Source organism: Colletotrichum chrysophilum (genome assembly GCF_026319265.1).
Source record: "Colletotrichum chrysophilum strain AFK26 chromosome Unknown scaffold_104, whole genome shotgun sequence".
NCBI lineage: Eukaryota > Fungi > Ascomycota > Sordariomycetes > Glomerellales > Glomerellaceae > Colletotrichum > Colletotrichum chrysophilum.
Window position 1 is genome coordinate 67,654 of NW_026517391.1, and position 21,725 is coordinate 89,378.

Consider the following 21,725-nt stretch of genomic DNA (forward strand, 5'->3'; position numbering starts at 1 on the left):
CATTTTTGGCAGCTATTCGGTTGATTTACCACATCTCGCTACAACAAAACAAGTATCTACTCGATTTCATAAAGGCGTTGATTTACTACTGGTCATCTATCATTCAAAAACCTTAGAACGCACAAGTTTAATTAAGAGAGAGATAACAGCAGTTCAAATCTAATTTATTTCTGTTTCCTCTCAATCTTTCTCAGAACTCTAGCAGGGTTTCCAGCAACTACGTGGTAAGGCGGGACGTCCTGAATAATGTCAGTCCTAGTCAACATCAATAATCTCTTTCTCACATGAAGCCTACCTTGGTAACCACGCTCCCTGCTCCCACTACACAGCCATTGCCGATCGTCACACCAGGAAGGATGATGACGTTTCCTGCCAGCCAGCAGTCATCTCCGATCGTGATAGGCTTTCCATATTCTGGGCCATTCGTGCCATCCCGCAGGTCCGGGTCCAGTGGGTGAGTCCCGCTGTAGAGGGAGACATTTGGGCCAAACATGGTTCGGGACCCAATGGACACGAGGCACGTATCGATTATCGTGCAGTTGAAGTTGATGAAGACGTTCACGCCAACTTTGATGTTGGTTCCATAATCGATGTTGATGGGCCTCTCAATCCAGGGATAACTCTGCAATACTTGGTCATCTTCCTCAGTCGATGCGCCAGGGGCAGGGAGAGGGGTGTCGTCATTCGTTATCCTGCCCAGTCGTTATTGAATAAGGCACTCGAAGGAAGGAAGGGCAAAAGAAAAAAGAAGGCGCTCGCCGCTCACTCTTTCCAATGCTGTGCTATTTCTCGCCTGGTCAGGTCGCCTGCCCTGTTGAACCGGCCGACTGCTTCGCCACAGCGTCGTCTGGCTGCCACAAGATTCGGGGTGAAAGCATAGTACAGCTCGCCCCGCTCCATGCGGGCGAGGTTATCCGCCTCGTCAACGTTGGGGACCATGGCAAAATTGAATTGTCCGTTTAAAATAAAACGCGCAAGAAGGCCTCAATAAGCTGAAAATTGAGAGAAACACCTATTTGAAAAGATTGGGGAAGAGACTTAGCTCTTAAGCTTCATGTGAAGACCTCTCAGAACACTTACAACTGCAGCAGGGGAGACTGTGGCCCTCGAGCTAATCCTTTTTCAGCTTTAACTATGCGCCGGTACGTACCGGGCCAACGCGACAACTTTCCTTTCGCTTTATCCGAAGCTTCTGTGAGGAGTGTTTTCCGTAAACAACGCAAATTTGTATTCATACCTTACTTAATGCTTCGAGCCAGCCGATCTCGGCTACGTCCACAATTACTGGCCGCATCAATCACTCAAGTCCAAATCTCTGACTTCCTATTCTGGCGTCTCTCAATAGACCAGCCCCTACGTTCTGTGGACCCCGGCTCCCACAGGCTGTCACCGAGGGTCCACCGAGTTTCCAGTCTCATCAGTACGACACAACTTCTCTGGGTCACAAGTCTAACCCAACCAATTCGTTAGCATGAGCAACCACCAGACGTCGATTCCAAATTCAGAAAGCCCGTCACAAGTACCTGCTACGCCAAGTCAACGGTCAAAGACCGGCTGCCAGCAATGTCGCCAACGCAAGAGAAAATGTGACGAAACCCACCCACGCTGTACCTCATGCATCAAACGAGGGCTCTCCTGCAACTGGCAGCCTCCTCAGCGCTGTAGCCAGCAGATCGCTCGCCGCCGCCATGCATTCAACAAAGACTTTGCGGTCCAGTCAGAGATGCGCTCTCTGATCACCGTGTTCGCCCTCCCACCGGCATCTGTACAGGACCGATTGATGTCGCATTTCCGCGCAAAGAGTCCACGTTGGCTTTCGGCAAGCGGCGAGAGAAGCGAAGATTATTTGGGACTCATAATCCCCGTTGCAATTCGGAATCCTATCGTTCTAAATTGCATCCTGGCGTTGGCTGCGGGCGACATGTGCAAGTATGAGCCGGCGAGCTCCAACTTGCTCGGCCTCACGCATGGCTTCTATGGCCAGGCCGTGGCTGGAATCAACGCAGCTCTGAATAAGCAGAATGGTCGGTCTGGAAATGCTGCAAGTTCATCGCATCTCAGCGATGGCCATGAAGTCTCTCCGGGAGACGACGTAGTACTTGCAATCATCCTCCTCTGTGTTCATGAGGTGAGACTCAGCTGGCGGATAGTAAACTCGCACTAGAATTACTAACCAGCGTAGGCTGTCAACTACACTCATAGTGATAGGCTCATACCCCATGTCAATGCAGTGGCAGCTCTGTGTTCTGGCAGTTGTCAAGACGCGGGGACAGATTCTCCTTTGCGAGCAATCACTATTGAGATATTCTGCTACTTTGCTGCCTTGATATCATTCTCCCACGGTCGAGAGCTTAAACTCGACTTGGCATCTCATATTTTCAACTCTCCTACTGTTTGGGGCAACGGGTTTCACGGAACTCTGCTAGTACATCGATGCCGCGAGATCTTTTCAACCATTCTTAAAGTATCTGTTCTCATCAAAGACGCTTCCTTAGTTTCGGCAGTTCCTTACCCTGTTGCCATCGAGCTTCGAAAATTCGAAAGCCAACTTCTGAGCCTATCAACCGACGCGGAACCCGGTGCCGCGAAAACACACGAAGACACAACTTCAGAGCTATACCGGCTCGCCTGTCTTGCGTATATCAAGCTACTTCTTACGCCAACATTCAGCCATCGCTCTCTGGAAATTCAGCTTCTTGTAAGGCGGTTTGTTGTCGAGCTCAGCCGTCTCCCATCCGACTCTCCGGCGAACAACATCTTATGCTGGCCACTGGTTGTCATTGGCCTTTGCTCGGTGATGGCGGTCCACCGTCGAGACATTGGAGGGAGACTGAGGAGGATGCACGAGACTTCGTGGAGGTCCGACATTGTAAGCAGAAGCGCTGAGTTCTTGTCCCAGAGATGGAAAGAGGATGTGCCATGCGATCACGAATGCAGGGAAGAACAGTCTCCAAGTGTGATTCAATGCGCATGTAACACCTCACGCTGCATCCCAAATGCTGCGAGGCGACACTTTGATGTGCCAATAGTATTACTTTAGTAACAGAGGTCGATATGGATTCAGGAACGGGAAGCCATTCAGATCCTCAAGTTACCTAAGAACCAGTGAAGCATCGCGCTATCTACAGGCACTTATTGCTGAAGAGTCATCCATACGTGCTGCTCATAACTTCAGAAATTGTCGCGTACGAAACTGCTGTAAGGAAGCTCCTTCGCAGGCAGAGTAGTACACATCAATACACAGAAACAATCCTCTGCCCTATGCTGGTCTCATAATCGCTGTCCCTGAACCCGACCATAACAGATGGTGACTAAGTCTCCCGACTCTCAACAATCAAATTCAAATACTTTCATGCGTTTTGTACAATTGTGCTTCAATTTGCAAATATAAAAAATGGCAATATTATCATACTAGATATTAAAAAGTCGGCTTTCTAACATAATGCAACAGATGTAATAACAAAAGCGCAGCCTTTTTGAGTCTGTTTTCATGTAGCCGAATGACGTACAAGCATCGCGGGTATATCGTTCTCCGTTCGAATTGCGCATATTCCATCGTGTCGTCCACTCATTGACCGGACCGTGCCGGCGAAACCATGTCGTTGAATCCCCCATAACCTGAGTAGATTCCACCAAAAGAAAGGAGGCCTCTGGAGCCCCGCATCCGCCGCACCTGCGGTGTAAAGACCGAACCCGACGCATCGTGTCCCGCATCTTCCACCCATGACAACAGCAACCGCTGGCATCTATGGGTATCTTCATCGGTATCCATGCCGGGTAAATCATCAAGAGCCGGCGATGTGGTGTTGCGGGGTACGGATGTGGTGACAGCTCATGCCTGTTGAAGCCAAAAGACTATTCCCGTTGCTGTTGGGCCCGCCCAGGATACCCTGTGAATCACTCCATAATGGGCTCTCCTCTCCTGAGTCGCCATCCTTCTCTGACCAGCCAGAAGGACGCCATGACGGGCGTCGTCAAAAGAGCGAGCAGACCACCGAGGACGCCCTTGAAGATTTGCGGAGCCCATTGCTTTTGGAAATACCAGTCCCAATCACTGCCTGTTCCTCGCTTGCCAATCGCGACCAAGATGCCAACCGAAGGCGCCCATAGTAGGAAAAACGACACGACAAAGATCAGGCCGATGCGAATGAACTGATCGACGAGGAACGCGGGCCACTTCTTGGAGCGTGCCGGAACAACTTGCCCACCATCTTCAATCGGAGCCAAAAGCATGAGCCATCGCCAGAGAGGACGAACAGGCTCTCTGTAAAAGCCAATAGGACGGATGGCCCCGTTCTTCAAATCGTGCTCGACAAGAATAAGCTCAATGAACCACGTAATCAAAGTTTGGACGAGGATGGTGACCACTGCATCTCCGGCGAGGGTGTTGGGCAGTTGGAACAGGCGGATAGGGTGTGTTGCCAAATTTTGGAATGAGTACATGCCTGCAAATCGATTATTAGCTTGCTATTCAAGTTTCCTCTTTCGCGCCTGCACTTTCGCTGGTAGAAATTCCAACGGCTTGGAAGTGTCGAGTTGAACTCACCATAGGCGATGCCAAAGTTTATGCCTCCAGACAGAATAGCGGCGCCGACGCCGTCAAGCCCAAAAATGTAGAACGCCTGATGAGCCGTGAATCGCAGGGTGGGTTGTTTCTCGTGGTGGCTGTTTGGCCGACTCTCAATGGCGGTCTCGACATCGCCCACGCGTCCTCCACTTTCCTCGACAGCATTCCCCTGCGATGCCTTCTGCTCCGAACTCTCCTCCACTGTCTGTTTCCAGAATCGCATGTTGGCTGTTGGTCCAAGGTTTCAGGCTCTGGCCCAGATCTTGTTCGAAAAGTCAAGAAAAAGAAGATGTTGCGATATCGTCGAACCAGGACGCGTCGTTCAGCAAACCATGCTTTCTGAATTCGGATAGTTGGTGTGGAAGTATATCACTAAAGACAGAAAGGAGGGCTTCGGTGATGGTGGGTTCCAGGGTTCGGCAGCCTTTTTTCTTTTAACAAAAAAAGGGGTCCTGGATGAGGCTGACCCATGATCGCCGCTAATTTCCGGAACGACCGGGGAGCGTCGTCGAATTTTTTGCATGTCCCTGCTGTTGCTCGGTCAGTGGACTGTGAGATGGGCATAATGGATGCCAAAAAGCAAGCGATCAGTCAAGCGACATGCTAAAATCCACTAGTTTGTTGTTGAGTGGTGAATCCGCACGTACAAAAACAGGCCCGTGATCACTCGCCACCGCTTCTTGAAGTGGGATAAGTCAGCGCACAGACTACGCTGCAAGATCGGAAGAGCCGGGGTTGCTACATAATTCGACAGTTGATTTGCCATCTAGAGTCATAGAGCAGATGCAGGTGGACACGCCTGTCTTACCGTTCTATGCATGATCGATCGACCTTATCGCAAACATACCCGTCTTGCATGATGCTTATGTCGAGGCATGTTTCCTCTTCTGGATACTCGAATCCTCCATAGACGTCAGTTTCGTAATGGAGGGACGGAATCCGAGTTTGAGTTTCGGTCAAAACGTGGCTGTGCATCTTCGATAACATGCAGAGCCGGTTTAGAGTTGTTCATGCGAACACGGGGCCTGGGACAAGATTCGAAAGACAGACTGGAAGAACCAGAATCAAATGCCACGATGGTCCCAGTTCCCCCAGTTGCAAAGACGTATGCGAACGCGGGAGCCACATCTGCCAGCGCATACGGATCGACAGATGCCCGCCACCACAAGCTTTCTGGATGGGTTCCCCATGTGTGTCGGGGTGGGCGGCCCCGCTTGGACTGACTGATCGCCTCCGGTCCCGATGGGGGCCATCCCGGATGCAACGGCTGAAATGGATCTCTTCCGCGCCCACCGTCCGTTGCCAACACCGCCTTCAACATGGATTTTCCTACGATATTGAACCCTTCGAGAACCATCTCCCACCAATCACACATGCAGTGCATGGAATGAGAGACAACGGGTCCACGATCGAGAAGGACCAGCCCCGTTCCAATGTGCATCAACCGCCCTTTTTTGCGTCTCATGTCTGATGTGAGGGGAAACGAGCGGTTGGGCCAGGCTTTACCCCTCTCTCTATCCCTTGGAAAGAAAGGCGATGCAGACCCATCAAATATGCTGTTTAAAGCACCTGACATCGAATGAAAATGCCAAACAAACCAGGAAACCAGGCCTACTTGAGATCAATGACTCGTCAATCCGTGAAACAACCGTCTTGTCGGGCATACATATATGTGGCTGGTCGTACCCGCTCGCGCCCCTGATCCCCCGCCCCCAGCTTTCGTTCCACCAAGGCCGAGCGACTGTGACATAAGAGGCGAAAAAAACGATCCAAACGTGCCAGGTGCACTGAGAAAAGAACGGAAACGGCCTCTCTGATTGTGAAAACGCGTCGCCGAGCGCAACAACGAAGCTTCCTCTCTGCGAAAGGCTGAAATGCTGGACGGTTACCTCTGCGACCCGGACGAAAAGACGAGGGGATCAGCCATGGATATCGACGAGAAAAGCACTGCCTTTTCAGAGGCACAGATGTGCGCGACTGTGAGCAATGTCTGACCCATTTCCTGCGCGCTCAGGCTGACTCTTTCGCCGTCTTAGCCGCCCAACACCAGGAGACACACCATCAACACCGCGATGACTACGACAATCATACCAGAACCCACACCTCCCGTCCCCGATGCCCAACGCAGATTTTCCTGGCTCCCGCGGTCGGCAACGCCGTCCCTTCGCAGCCCCACCTTCCGCCGACGCACGGCGAGCCCTTTTGACGATGATGACTACTCGTATTCCGACAGCAACCCTTTCAGCGAGGACTTCAGACAACTGAACGAGTCCCCCGAAGGAGACCCCTTCCGAGATGAGAACCCATTTGAAGACGGGGAGTACGAGCTACCTCCAGGACCGAAGCGAGAGGGAACTTGGACGAAGTTCAAGAAGGCGATGAGTCCGAGGCGGGCAATCAGCAAATGGAAATATCGAAAGGTTAAACCTGGTGCAAACAGGACAGAAAGCCCAGATCAAGACGAAGAAGTGGACCAAAGAGACCCGCACGGACAGGTCTCTTGATTCCAGTTTCTTATGTTTTTCTTTTCTTTCACGGGGCGCACTATGATTTACTGGGATTTTGGGAAAGGGGTATCAAAACTTACGCGACGAGAGCGAGCCGGGGTCTTGCTCTTCCACACATACACACGATACCAGCAACAACAGATTTTGGATGGTCTACGTCGTCTTTGTTTTCCGAGGACTCTGTAGTTGGTATCCCGAGAGCAGCGCTCTCTCAGCACATTTCAATGCGAACATTTCACACACAATCGTCTATGCTTCTAGGCGGCCATGAATGAGTATCAGCGATGCCGAGTGCTTCGCCATCAGACACTTTGACCCGTGTACTTTCTCACTTAAAGAGGTCGTGTGCAAATGTCATCTGAGGTTGTGGCAAGCCTGTCTCAGTAAGAGTTCATATTATTCAAAGGATCATCTCTCAGTAAAGTTTTGGCTTTGGTCCTGCTGAATACCGGACCTGTCAGTGTCATAATGAGGGTGCGCATCCGCATGAAAATGTCAATTCAATCCGAACCATAATCATCAAAACGTCAACCTAAGAGCTCTTTCAAAGTCTTACGTTTGTCCAAAGTGCCACGTTTTCTGACGTTTGGTTTTCCCTCCAACATCAAACGAGCCTATCGTTGGCCAAAGCATTCCCAGATTCTTCTCTGTCAATGACTTGGTCTCTGATGTCAAGCTTGCATAAATGAGACGTTGGGAGACGTGCATGCGCTCAGGCGAAATCGCGAGTTACCTACTATAAGGGGCCAACAGAACTTTTCAGCATTTATGCCCTTGAAGCCTGTTCGCCAAACTGCTTGAACGCCAAGGAAGCTTCAGACCTCGGCAGTTCCAGCAGGTTAAAATGCAATATTCATGCGATGGAGTCCTCCAAAACGGGGCGGGCAGGTGACGAGATGATACCCCTTAACGGAAGCTATCATGGTTTAATCGAAAGGTCAGATTATGGATAGCCCGAGAGCTGGTGCTGAATTATGCTGCGACCCTTTTTCTCAACCTCCAGGACACAACTACGGTATTATGCATTTCTCTAAACGATGATATGCGGCTATATCCGCTATGACTTGGGCTTTAGAGGCAGAACGGGCCATTCGTAATCTCTTTTGACCGTAACCCGAAAGTTCCACTCTCCGGCTCCGACGACCTCAGTTGTCTCCCCTTCTATTCCCGGAAGGACCACCTCCATCGTGACACCGTGTGGGACTGAAACCTTCAGTTGTAGCGTCTCTGTCTCATCCTTTTCCTTCAAAGTACGCCATGAGCAAGAAACGGTACCGTGACGACTGAGATGGGTAGCAGATGCATGGGTGAATTCGGCCCCGAGCACCGGCGCCACCCGACAGCGAGTCCAGCCCGGTTCAAGCCTTTGGAGTCCTGCCACCCTCTCATACAGAAACTTCGCGATGGCTCCAAAGGCGTAGTGGTTGAAGGATGTCATCTCGCCAGGGTTGATGCTCCCGTCGGGCAACATGGAATCCCATCTCTCCCAAATGGTTGTTGCACCCATGGTGATAGGATAAAGCCAAGAAGGACACTCCTTCTCCAACAGCATGCTGTATGCAACCTGGGTATGACCCGTAGAAAAGATGGCTTCACACAGGAATGGTGTTCCTGCAAAGCCGGTAGCAATCTTGAAGTTATTCTTCCTCACAAGTTCAACAAGTCTCGCTCCGGCTGTGATTCGTTGTTGGGGGTTGAGAATGTCAAGGCAAATTGCCACTGCGTATGCTGCTTGCGTATCTGATACGATGCGGCCATTCTGGGTAACATACTCTTGATGAAACTCTGTCTTCGCGGCGCCGGCTTCTTTCTCGAATTCGGCTTGTTTGTCTTTGTGTCCCAAAATTGCGGAAATTCGGGCCATGAGACTCAGGCTTTGGATCAGGAACATGTTGGCAACCATCTTGGCATCAGTGGGCGATTTCCAAGGTGCGTCGGGAGGTGCCGCTGGATCAAGCCAATCCTAAGCGAAGTGGTCAGTCTTCGGTTCAAGCTGTCATAAGTCTGGCGTTCAAGGCAACATACCCCAAGCTGGAACACGGAAGTATCCCATAGGTGAGTCGCTCCGGACTTGTTTCTGGGCAACACCCTCATCCAGGTCAACATACTGCTGTACTGCTGCGCCAAGATGGTTTCATCGCCAGTCTCCTTGTATAGTGCCCATGGACCGAGGATAGTCACGTCGTGCCATATTGCACACGGAACTCTCCTGCACCAGATCGGATCGGGCAATGTCGCGTTAGGACTAACCATTGGGGGAACACCGTCAAGGACAGCTTGGTCGTACTCGACATCTATGAGCCAGTTTTTCAACATGCCAAAACAATCATAAATGAGAGAGGCAGTGGGCGCAAACAAGGCCAGATCGCCAGACCAGCCGAGCCGCTCGTCGCGCTGTGGACAATCAGTTGGTACTGAAAGGAAGTTTCCTCGCATGCCCCAGGTGATGTTCTCATATAGCTTGTTGAGCATGTCGTCGGAACACGAGAACAATCCAACAGATTTCATATCGGTGTGGCACACAACCGCCTCGACAGAGGTCATGATATCGTGATTTCTGGTCCATCCATCGATTTGGGCATATCTGAAACCGTGGAAGGTGAACCGCGGCTCATATTGTTCACCCTCAGCGCTACCCTTGAGGATGTACTCGTCGACAGCTTTGCAGATCCTCAATGGACGAGTTCCAAGTTCTCCATGCTCTAGAACTTCAGCATGCGAGAGCTTGATGATGTGGCCTCGCGAACCGCTGATGTTCGTCAACTTAAGAAAGCCAACTAGATTTTGGCCAAAATCGACAATGGTTTTCCCCGTAGGTGTGGTGATTTGATCCACAGGCTTGATAATCTCAACTCTTCTGACGGGCTCGCCAAATCCAGCGACCAATTTGGTCGACTCGGGTAAGAATGGCAACACAAGAACAGGCTCCCAACAGGACATATCAAAGCCTGTAGTGGTTATCGGACTGGACCATTTCTCGATCTCCAAAGTCGCATCATATTTCTCTCCGTCGTATATCTCAGCAAGCCTAATGGGGCCCTTGGTGACGCACCAGGAGCCATCGGTGCCGATGGACTCAACGCGACCATCAAAAAACGTGATCTCGAGCTGCGAAACGAGTGCTGTATGAGGGCCCCAGATGTTGCGATGCCCACCCTCGAAGCCGATCCTGCCAGAAAACCACCCTTCTGCAACTCTGACACCAATACAGTTCTCTGGGCTATTGACGTTTAATAGATCAGTGACATCGTAGGTCTGATACTGCAGTCTTCCGGCGTAAGAGGTCCAACCAGGAGCTAGAAAATAATCACCGACTCTTCGGCCATTGATCTCTGCTTCGTAAACTCCCTGAGCAGTGATGTACAAACGAGCTTGAGCTACGCGCCCTTCAACAGCGAACTCTTTGCGGAACAGTTGCTCATGATCCGGCGCGGTCGTCTCAGGGCCCCAAGGTGCAGCAATGCGCTCACAGTGCCAGTCCGAGCGATTGAGGAGACCGACTTCAAGATGAGAAGCTTCACTCCAGGCAGTGCTCGTCTCCTCTTGATCCCAGATTCTGATGCGGATAGAGACCTTTTGTCGAGACTGCAATGGCTTCGGAAAGGGCCAGGGGACAAGAGAGCGCTGGGCCGAGACGATTTTGACTGTCGTCACTCGAGGTTCCTGGATATTCGCCACATGTTCTGACAATTCAACTTCGTATGATCGCTGAATGAAACCAGCCGTTGAATGCAGAATCTTCCAAGAGATACGGGGAGTTGTCTCTTGAACGCCAGTGATGTTCGGTGCGTGATAGTGTTCAAACTGAACATCGGTTACAACAGCCATGATGAGAGGCAGGACGAAAGAAGATATGGTGATGATGATTAGAAGATGTTTAGATTGTGCCAATGCGCACAATTTGCCTTTCAGTATGGTCTGTAAATGTCGGTATCTACTAACAAAGGTCGCCTTCTTGACCTCACCACTGATCCTCGTGTGAATATCCCCTTTGCGATACCGCTCAAGCCCTTCGGGATAGCTTGGAGCGACCTGCGTCCAGGAACTTGTGTCAATACGAAGGGCTGGCCATCCGACACGGGGAGGTGACAACAGGAGGGGTTGGTGGTCACACTAATGCCGAGGAGGTGTATCCACCCGTATTCGTACGTACATCGTATTGATGCGGGGCCACTCCTTGAGGAACACAGAACGGGGTGATCAAAATTGCCAAGTCGCCCCAACAACTAACGCGCGCCGATTCATGCTGTTTTGGAAGTAAAAAGGAAAGAAGAAACTCGTCATGGTTGTTTCTTAGAATCATTCGGGTCAGCATCGGGGCCGAATAGACGCGAGTGACGATGAATGCCGCTTTACTTGGTGATCCAGGTTGAGATTCACTGCATGGCTTGAAGCAACAAATCTTTCATATGACAAGTTTCAGTTCGCCGCGGACATCAAAGTGTGATTTGTTTTCACAAGTTGGTTGATCGAATTGGCCAAGATGGCGAACGAAGCCGCCATGTTCCAGGCCGGCGATCTAGTTGCCTATAGTCAAATCACTGGTCACGACCTGCCCGTCGAAGAGCTTCGCTTGCCTGCCGAATTCGCCTGGGGGACTGCCACCGCAGCCTTTCAAGTCGAGGGTGCTGTTAACCAGGACGGCAAGGGTAAATCCATCTGGGATACCTACACTCATCTAGAGCCATCGCGAACCAATGGCCAGAACGCCGACGTTGCCTGCGATCATTACAACCGTGTAGATGAGGATGTGGCTCTTATGGCAGCTCTTGGTGTGGACGTTTACCGCTTGTCCCTGGCCTGGACTCGCATAATACCCTCCGGAGGTCGGAATGACGCCGTCAACGAGAAGGGCATTGCTTTCTACAACAACCTCATCGACAAACTTCTGGCCCATAACATTGAGCCAGTGGTTACTCTATATCACTGGGATCTACCCCAGGAGCTCTATGATCGTTATGGAGGCTTCCTCGACACGGCCGATTTCAAGGCTGATTTTGAGAATTATGCGCGCCTCTGCTTCGCTCGCTTTGGCGACAGGGTGAAGAAATGGGTTACGTTTAACGAGCCGTACATCATTTCGATCTTCGCCCACCACAACGGTGTTCTTGCACCTGGTCGGTGTGCAGCGACTGGCGCCGATACTAAGACGGAGCCTTGGAGAGTCGGGCATACCATTATCATATCCCATGCCTCAGTCGTTCAGATTTATGCCAAAGAGTTCCAGTCTGATCAAAAGGGTATCATATCCATCGTGCTCAACGGGCATTTTTATGAGCCATTCGACGCCGAGAGTCAGCTTCATAGAGACGCGGCGCAACGCCGGATGGAATTCTACTTTGGCTGGTTTGGAGATCCAGTGTTCCTCGGTCAGGATTATCCAGACTCCATGAGGCAGTATCTTGGCGATCGACTGCCCCAGTTCACGCCCGAAGAACAAGATCTCCTCCGGGAGACAGCTTCTATCAACGCGTTCTACGGCATGAACCACTACTCAACCAAGTACGCTCGCGCCCTATCCACTCCTCCAGCCGATGATGACTGGACCGGAAACATCGAAGAGTCTTCAGTGAACGCTCAGGGCGTAGAAATAGGACCGATTTCTGGTGTACAGTGGTTGCGTCTCGCACCCGAAGGCTTCCGCAAGCTGCTCAACTGGGTCTGGGATCGTTACCGGCTCCCTGTCATTATCACTGAGAACGGATGCCCTTGTCCGGGGGAGGATGACGTTGCTGTTGCGGTTGAGGATAACTTTCGCCAACGTTATTTCGGACTTTATCTCGACGCCATCTCACGCGCGATCTACGAAGACGGAGTGCGCGTGGAGGGGTATTATGCGTGGACTTTGATGGACAATTTTGGTAAGTTCCCCTCCTTGTGACGTTCCGATAGTCCTTGGGGGTATTGAATTTTGGCTGATATTACTTTCAGAATGGTCTGCTGGATTCGGCCCACGCTTTGGCATCGTACATACGGATTTCAACACACTTCAGCGAACACCGAAAAAGTCGGCGTTATACTTGAGAGATACCTTCCGAAGACGCAGAGAGAACATCTCACGATTCACGAATGTTACATTAGCCCGATAGTTACATTCACTTCAACAGATATCTTGCTACCAGAATGGCCGAAAAGGTCTATCAATGAATTGCGACTCCCCGCGGTATCGGTGGCCGAGCGCGCCGCTTCTCCGCTTCTTAGTCCCGATCCGGATACGGACCCAACGGTGGGTCGCGGCCGCTATTTCCAGCCCGCGTTGAAACGGGTCATTCTGATAGGCACCATAGACACCACCCCGAATGTATCCGTGCGGCTGCACTAGGGTGCAAATCATCATGTTGTGAGTCAACAACTAGGCAGAATAGGGCTCAGCCTCTTCAGAGTTTAGAAGTCAAGTTCTGGGCCTCGTGAGCTCCTCTAAACGCGAGACGAGTGGATACTGCTGCCTGGTCTGACCAAGGCGATTTCGGTGAATTAGCGTGCTGTAACACACGATATTTCTTGATGTACTTGCATCTTTCATGCTGATTCGTCGAACTTCATGTCTTCCCAGAATTACTAGCATCTCACCAATAAGAGACCAAGCATCAATGCCGCTGACAAGTTACATCGGCCTGCAGCTATCACTGGTCCAAATGGCCAGACGCGATGATGATTGTGGGACATTTCCCAGGTTACCTAAGCAGTCAGCCGCACTTCAAGACACTTCATAAGCCGTCTATTTCAGCTTTGATAAAACCCTCACTTCAAACTCTCACAGCCGTCAGCTCAAGGCTTTTTAGCATCTTTACTGCCTGATTACCACTTCAAGCTGACTGGAACGCTACATCATGGAAGAGGTACCTTGGTCCTTTGACACGGAAGGCAGCTGCTTTCCTGATCCTAGGACGTTCAGAGACATGGAAAGCCAACCATCGGGCATGGACTCCCTTTTTCCCGGTTATAGCATCGCCGTGGAGCTTTTCAGGCGGCACTTGGGGTTAGACTTATCCTCGTATATTCCCTTCATTCTTATCCTGGGAATGACCGGATTTGCTTGGGCGTACGTCGGTGAGCACGTCCGCAGTATCATGAAGGCTTGCTTCATGTCTACTGCAGAAATTCGACCAGATGACGAGATTTACGTCAGTACATCACTACTCCTTGTTTATTCACAATGTACAAGTCGCTGACTATGACGAAAGAATGTAATCATGTCATGGGTCGCTGGCCAGCCGTTCGGGTCTAACTCGAGACATTTCATTGTCAATATGGACCTCAACTCAACAGTATGGTCTCCATGGGCGTGGAGAGACGACCTTGAGGATAGTGGTTTATCGGCACGGAACGACAAATTCCAGCCAAAGCCACTGGCATACACGCCAAGCTTTGGCGCGCATCTGTTCTGGTACAAAGGCCGGCCCATTTTCTTCAGAAGAGACAAGGACAACCAGCAACCGAATTCCCTCTCGAATATGAAACGCGAGGAGATTAGTCTCTGGTGTTTTGGATACAGTCCGGCCATCCTGAAAGATCTGCTCGACGAAGCCCACAAGGAGTATCTTAGGATGGACGATAACAAGACCATGATCTACCGCGCAAACCTGCAGCCACGCTCGGAACCCACGTGGCAGCGATGCATGGCAAGAGAGCCAAGACATTTTTCGACAATTGTCACTCGACCCGGTCTAAAGGAGTCCATCATCGACGACATCACGGACTATTTGTCGCTCGAGACTCGGATGTGGTACACAGACTGCGGCATCCCATGGAGGCGAGGATACCTATTTGCTGGTCCCCCAGGCACCGGCAAGTCGTCATTCTCATTTGCACTTGCGGGCCATTTCAAGCTGCGTATATACACAGTCAGCCTGAGCTCGTCAAACGCATCTGAAGAGAACTTGGCGTCGCTGTTTACGCAGCTCCCTCAGGTCTGCATCGTCCTGTTTGAGGACATCGACGCCGCCGGTCTCACTTCAACTAGAGACTCTGCTGCCGAGAAGAGCGGGCGCAAGTCTTCTGGGAAAGGAAAGCTGTCCTTGTCCGGACTGCTGAACTTACTGGACGGTGTTGCCAGTCAGGAAGGTCGTATTCTGATCATGTCCACCAATCACGTCGAGAATTTAGACAAAGCGCTTATCAGACCCGGCCGCGTAGACATGACTGTTCACTTCACCTCCGCGGATACCCAGATTACGGCAGCAATCTTCAGAACTGTTTTCGCGTCATTGAACAAGGCAGCCAAGGGGGAGCGATTGATTCATGGTGAACGAAAACCTCGGGAAGCTTCGGCTAGAATTCAGAAGCTCTCTGAACAGTTTGCTACCAAGATACCTTCGGGCGAGTTTAGTCCGGCTGAAGTCCAGGGGTATTTGATCAAGCACAAGAGGCAGCCGGAAGTCGCTGTTTCTTGTGCCGAGGATTGGGTGCACGCTATGAGACTGGAGAAGGCAGCTAGCAAGACTCTGGCAGTTGTTACTGATGAGGGGGAGGAGGAAAGCAGTGCCCAGAACACGGGCGAAGGTAGTTCCGATGAGGAGTCGGATGCCTGAAGATAATGGGGAGTTGTACCCTTGGACAGCCGCTCCCCATCTTTGCCTAGTTCAGAACATTCTACAGCATGTTCTCATCCGTCTTTAAGCAGAAGTATTGTATAAATTTCTTCCATGCTCCCGACATTTTGGTGTCCAGGTCCGGGCATGGAGCCCAGACACAGCCGATCCACCAGCCTGGTAGTAGACCCGGACGTTTGCCTAAGCAACATGTCCTCCCTCTTGTGCTTGAACCAAGCTATGCAGCATTATTGTCATTGTCCTCTTTTACTAGTAGAGTAGTCGTAAAGGTTGCACTCGGTTGTTGCTGGCTGCATACCGACCCAAGCCGAGAAAGGCCACTGTTTGTTTCTGCACCAACCTACATCGTCTTGCGCCAAAAGGAGACATTCTGTTTCTTCCGGATTCAATTTGACCTCATTCGTAGCACCAAAATTCCAAGCGATCTTTTTAGGGAGTTACACTTCCCCGCATTTCATTTCGCCAGATCTTGATCTCAATCTACCGTATTCCCGTATATCGTACGTATACCGTAACCCCAGTTTTCCTCCGCACATACGGGGCCTCCGACGGGCCCGATGTCGATCTTCAAAACCGGATGGAGGAAAACCTTGAACAAGACCAGTATCAGCTTCCTATAAGTATGAGTAGAACAGTTCGTTGGCAGAATCTAGATATCTAGCTCCGACACGCTCAGTCCAGTCCACCACAAAGCTCGCGGTCGCAGCTATCTCACTCCATCATGTTGTCGACACATCTGGTCGTAGGATTGAGCGCCTGTCTTGTCGCTGCGCAGTCCATTCCATCGCCTCCTGCACCCGAAGCATTCCAGATCTTGGAACTCCCTCTGCCACCAGTTGCACCTAGCGCGGATGAAGGGGCCTGCACAACCAACATCAATCCTCATGGCACCGGCTGCATTGCCAAGGCAGTAGGCGAGTTCCAAGCTGGCGATTTCACTCCTGATGGCGACCATATCATCGCCAGCGTGGAGTTTGTCGGGGCAGCAGCTGGAAGCATTTACACCGGCGAGCAGCTCATCCTCATCAAGACCAACGGCACAAACTTCACCAACGGCGACCCCTGGAAGTGCATCAGTTGCGGTGTACCTACAGCCAACGCCATTTCTCTGGACGCCCAACGAGACTATCCTCATGTCTTTCGTAGCGGCACCAAGGCTCTCTGGGGTCACAACATTCTCGACTGCGGGGGTGAGCTCCTTCAAAGCAACACTTGCACCCCTAACAACACCCATATTTACCCGATTCACTGGAACACCGCGGCCGATGGATCAGGCAAGGGTGGGAGCCCGCGCGAACTCCGTCTGCATCCGGACGATGTGCATATGGGCTGGAGCTCGTTCACCAACGACGGCGGACAGTTCGCCTACTTCGGCCGACTTGAGTTCAACGCCGCACCCACTGTCGGCGAACTCCTTGCTCCACGCTACGACCTGGTCGACGTGCACCTCCTCGTCGACCCAACTCGCTTCGAGCCATACACCGTCAACGGAACCGAACTGACCATTCATGATGACTCCATCAACGTCGGCGAGCTCCGCGGTTTCAGCGGCAATGGCGAAGAAATCACTTACATCGCCAACCCGCGCGAGTCTACAAACATCGACCTTTTCGCGGTGCACCTCGAGACGGGCGCTGTCAGAAGACTGACCAGCCACCCAGAGTACGCCGACCCCATGGCCTTCTCAGCCGACAACGACTGGTTCATCGCAATGGACACCCGCGGTTCTAATCGACAGATGTGGATGTCGGGTATGCGCGGCGTTCCTCCCCTCATCGACCTCGTCGCCGTGACGGTTGCATCGTCCACACGCAACAACGGGCCCCGCCGCTTCTTCCAGCCCATCCTGATCGACCGCCACGGCGATCGCGGGGATTATTACGGTCAGCAGGTTAACGCTGCAGGCGACGGCAGCAATGGCGCCATCAACGATCCCAACTGGAACGGCAGAGCTGACCCAGCCTTCTCTCTCGACGGCACCAAGATCGTCTACTGGCAGGCCCTCGTCGTTTCCCCGTCATGTGGCGGGGAGAACCCCCTGCCCTGCCCCGACTCCACTGCACAGGGCGGACGAGAGTACCGCATCATGCTTGCCCACCGCACCGGTCGCGAAGCCACCACGCCTGCGCCGGTGTACAAGGTCCCCGACGAGATTCCTTGGGCCACCCCTTTCCCACCAGGCTCAACTGTTCCAGCACAGTTCACAGTGCCCCCTGGCAACTACACCCTCAAGGGCAAGGTCTCCGGCGTTGCTGATGTGAGCATCACCCCCGACGCGAATAGCGTGAGCGGCTTGGGCAGCGTGTCGGTCAACTACACGAACTACTCAGATGACGGCGATCACATCTTGAACGGACATGAGGATGTGACGGTCAAGATTCTACTGCCGAATTTCTGGACCAACCAGGTGGACTGGGTGTCTGACATTGTCCAGACAGGTGTTGTGAACGGGACTAAGAAGACGGGACCGGGCGGCTTTCATCTGATCATTGACGCGGAGCTCAACGTCTTCAATGCTAACGGGACTCTGACTACGACTATTGATGGTGTGGAATACAAGCAACCGGCAAATGGGACATGAAATCGGTTCGTGCGATTATTCAATTGGAGAAGACTTAGCGAATCCAATATTGTAGATAAAATCTCGTGAATACGTATTCATCAATGTACTTCATTATCTCAGCCAAGTATAACCTGACTTTGGTGTTCCCTGTTCCAGAATTCAATACGAGAATGGCACTTGCTCTCTTTCTCGCCTGCGAAGTCGAATGAAACTAGAGGAGAGCAGTGCAGTCTTCCATCTAACCACACGCATCCTGCCTACAACATACGTTGCAATTTGTTCTGTACACCCCTGTCCTTTCTTACTGCTTCCTCGCATTGCTTTTGACGCTTCGGTCAAAGTCCTACCGAAAAGGGGGTTTCCATCACGCCAGATTTCTACGCTGAGCACACGCAGCTAGCAATCTTTCCCAAACTGATTCTCTTAGGAAAGTTGCATCGTCATCCTCTCACAGCAGGAGCTTGTTAGTGGCACCGAGAATTTTCGGGGCCAAACTTGATGCCGAGGGCCAATGAAAAGCGTTTGTGTACGGGATACGGCGTACACGAGGAGCGTGGATTCCTTCCAATAAACGTGGTACTTTGTAAACCCTAATGTAGAGACTGTCCCCTTGCCAACAGGTAGAAGCTGAACATGATTAAGGTATAGACAGATCTGGCATTAGCGGACTACTTTTGGCTGATACACTCCTCCTGATAGAGTATGGTAAACAGCCCATGTTTACCCCATGCTTAAGTTGCTTGCGGGGTCCCCGCCCCCAGATCGTCCACGTTCTAGCCTCGGGGTTGAAGAGAATCCGGGGATAGTGGCCACGCAACAGCAAGGCTCGCTCGCAACCAACCAACCATCAGACGATTTAGTACCGACAATCCGGAACAGCTGATCAGAATGAAATTCTACGGTGGCCCAGACAAACGCCTCCTCGGCGCATTTCGGCGGTTTCGCACTAAGGCAGGCCGACGAGCATCGTCCAAGATAGACACAAATATCACCAAGTCAGCTTCCACAGAATCCGGACGAGTCCATTGCGCAGCTCCAGGTACTTCTTGAAATATTGTCGTTCAACATGACGTCCTCCCGCCCGAACACGGAGAAACCGACAGATGCTGTGGACTACATCGAAGACCCAACGGATAACGGCTTCAAGAAGGGAGATGCCGCCGTCGACGCCGCCCTTCGAGGCCAAACCGTCTCTGGCTACGAGTCGCTCACCATCTGGGAGACTGCAAAACTCTTCAAAGTCGCAACCATCTCATGCTTCGCCGCGGCCTTCAGCGCAGCCACAGACGGCTATCAAATCGGGCAAGTTTCCCCCCCTTTCGCACCTCACCACCCGATCTTCAACCCGCTAACGTCCATCGTATAACCAGCATGAACGCCGGCATCGTCGCCAACAAAGGCTTCGTCCGCCAATTCGCCACCCTCACCGACCCCACCGGCAAACCCTACCTCGACGCCCCGATTCTCTCCGGCTGGAGCTCCATCATGTCCGTCGGCCAGGTCATCGGCATGACCACCATCCCCTTCGTATCTTCCCGCCTCGGCCGCAAAGCCGCCATGTACACCCTCTGGGTCGTGCTCGCGAGCAGCGTCCTCGCCGAGAGCCTCGCGCGCAGCTGGCCCGTCTGGCTCGTCGGCAAGCTGCTCGCGGGGATAGGCGTGGGGTGTCTGCAGTCAACGCTGCCCATCTACATCGCCGAGGTCGCGCCCGTCCGGATTAGGGGCGGATTGTTGATGTGTTACTCCTTCTGGTGGACCGTGGGTACGTTCTGCGCGCATGTTGCGCTGCAGAGTCTGAATAAGAAGGATACGTATAACTATCTGAAGCCGATTTACACGCAGTGGGCGCAGATTGGGCTCATGCTGCTCATTTTCGTGTTTCTTCCTGAGTCGCCTGCATGGTGCGTTACGAGCGGCCACGAGGAGCGCGCAAAGAAGTGCCTCGTCTGGTTGAACCGCGGCGTTCAAAACTTCAATCTCGAACAGCAGTATCAAGCCCTCCTCATGACACTCGAGCACGAACGCGCCGTGGCGGCTGCTCAAAGGAGGGAGAAGTGGCATGCAATCTTCCGGGGCACTGACGGCATCAGAACACTGGTCTCGTTATGGACCAACATGTCACAGCAGTTCATCGGGCTGACCCTCTTTGCGACATTTGGCACGTACTTTTTCCAGCAGGCCGGGCTGCAGGATCCATTCCTAATCAAAGCAATCACGTCGTCAATCAACATTGTCACTATCATCGTCACAATCTTCTCGGCTGATCGGCTGGGGAGACGGTGGATCGGTTGCGGGGGCATCACGGTTTGTTGGTTGTCGTGCGTGGTCATCGGCATCATGGGTGTCGTCAGAGAGACTAACGCGACGACGTACGTCTTTGTGTTATTCGCCTGCTTCTGGAGTCAGTATACCGAAGCTTTTGATATTTATGTTCACTCTGAGCTTCTTTGATGCTGACACCGGACCAGACATCGGCATGACGGCCAGCGGCGCGGCCGGATGGGGCTTCATCGGCGAGATCTCATCCCAGCGACTCCGCCCGTATACGGCCGGCTTCGGCGCCGCCTGCAGCTGCGTCATCGGCATCGTGATGAACGTGCTGGTCCCATACATGGTCAACGCCAACAAGTGGAACTGGGGATACAAGACGGGCTGGTTCTACGCCGGGGTCGGGCTGCCCTTCACCATCGGCATGTGGCTGCTCATTCCGGACACAGCTGGGTAAGTTTGACCTCCTAAGTTCTCAAATCCTGAAGGCGAAAGTCACATGCTGATGACTGCGTCTTAGACGTTCTGCCGCCGAGCTGGACGAGTTGTTCGAGCGCAAGATCAAGCCGTGGCGGTTCCACAAGACGCAGACGGCCACGCAGAACCTGGTCAACTTGCAGAAGTCGGAGCAGCAGTAATTGCATGATTACTCCAGTCCTCATATCGTACCGAGCTTCTCGGACTTTAACTCTTAATCAAGTTCTCACACAAACCATCTTTGTCATTTGTCCAAAGCGCTCACTCGCATCGCTATCTTCCCTCAGACGTCAGGCTGCTCTGGATCTTCACCTCACTGGGGCCCGTTGCCGGCTTCCGGCTGCCGAAATTACCACCAGGCAGTGCTCCGTGAGGCCGTGATGCCGACTTTGCCGGCCGCGATAAGCTTATGGCCTTCTCTGCCCCCCAATCCCCCTATTCGACCGACGTTGCGCAATCACTCGAAGGCAATAGTATGGTGGAATATTGACTTGCAGAAGGCCCGCCAAGAAATAACCTTCGTGGACCGTTCTGATCATGCATAACCAGTAGTCTGAAAGCTTCTTACTCTATTGAAGGTTATCGTGGGCAAAGCTTAGCTCAACGTTGTGGTCTGCGATTCTGGAGTGCATCGGGTATGCAACGCGTGTTGCTGCTGTGCTCTTCTCGTGTCTGTCATTGTGGCTGCAGACAAAAAGCTTCATGTCAGCAAGATTGTTCTTGAGGAACCATCGGCGCTGACTACGAAAACCAAAAGGCCCTGCCACGGCAAGTTTCGCGACCAATTAGTC

The 21,725-nt window shown here is 52.2% G+C and overlaps 7 protein-coding genes across 7 annotated transcripts; 5 read left to right on the forward strand and 2 right to left on the reverse strand.

The window, feature by feature from the left end:
• Positions 1–3,897: 3,897 nt before the first annotated feature.
• Positions 3,898–4,790, reverse strand: COL26b_010094 (uncharacterized protein; the record flags this gene model as incomplete). The annotated part of the gene is made up of 2 exons (XM_053182804.1): positions 3,898–4,445; positions 4,547–4,790. 2 exons carry the CDS (start codon positions 4,788–4,790, stop codon positions 3,898–3,900), a joined length of 792 nt encoding a protein of 263 aa, XP_053033251.1.
• A 1,849-nt stretch (positions 4,791–6,639) lies between these two features.
• Positions 6,640–7,071, forward strand: COL26b_010095 (uncharacterized protein; the record flags this gene model as incomplete). The annotated part of the gene is made up of 1 exon (XM_053182805.1): positions 6,640–7,071. The coding sequence occupies one exon, from the start codon at positions 6,640–6,642 to the stop codon at positions 7,069–7,071; it is 432 nt and encodes a 143-aa protein (XP_053033252.1).
• Positions 7,072–8,432: 1,361 nt separating this feature from the next.
• COL26b_010096 (uncharacterized protein) lies at positions 8,433–10,902 on the reverse strand (the record flags this gene model as incomplete). The annotated part of the gene is given in 3 exon segments (XM_053182806.1): positions 8,433–8,448; positions 8,466–9,037; positions 9,100–10,902. The coding sequence occupies 3 exon segments, from the start codon at positions 10,900–10,902 to the stop codon at positions 8,433–8,435; spliced, it is 2,391 nt and encodes a 796-aa protein (XP_053033253.1).
• A 655-nt stretch (positions 10,903–11,557) lies between these two features.
• On the forward strand, positions 11,558–12,955 carry COL26b_010097 (uncharacterized protein; the record flags this gene model as incomplete). Its single annotated transcript, XM_053182807.1, has 1 exon — positions 11,558–12,955. One exon carries the CDS (start codon positions 11,558–11,560, stop codon positions 12,953–12,955), a length of 1,398 nt encoding a protein of 465 aa, XP_053033254.1.
• Positions 12,956–14,324: 1,369 nt separating this feature from the next.
• Positions 14,325–15,605, forward strand: COL26b_010098 (uncharacterized protein; the record flags this gene model as incomplete). The annotated part of the gene is made up of 1 exon (XM_053182808.1): positions 14,325–15,605. One exon carries the CDS (start codon positions 14,325–14,327, stop codon positions 15,603–15,605), a length of 1,281 nt encoding a protein of 426 aa, XP_053033255.1.
• Positions 15,606–16,347: 742 nt separating this feature from the next.
• Positions 16,348–18,207, forward strand: COL26b_010099 (uncharacterized protein; the record flags this gene model as incomplete). Its single annotated transcript, XM_053182809.1, has 1 exon — positions 16,348–18,207. One exon carries the CDS (start codon positions 16,348–16,350, stop codon positions 18,205–18,207), a length of 1,860 nt encoding a protein of 619 aa, XP_053033256.1.
• A 1,048-nt stretch (positions 18,208–19,255) lies between these two features.
• Positions 19,256–21,095, forward strand: COL26b_010100 (uncharacterized protein; the record flags this gene model as incomplete). Its single annotated transcript, XM_053182810.1, has 4 exons — positions 19,256–19,392; positions 19,560–20,590; positions 20,658–20,910; positions 20,978–21,095. The coding sequence occupies 4 exons, from the start codon at positions 19,256–19,258 to the stop codon at positions 21,093–21,095; spliced, it is 1,539 nt and encodes a 512-aa protein (XP_053033257.1).
• Positions 21,096–21,725: the final 630 nt, after the last annotated feature.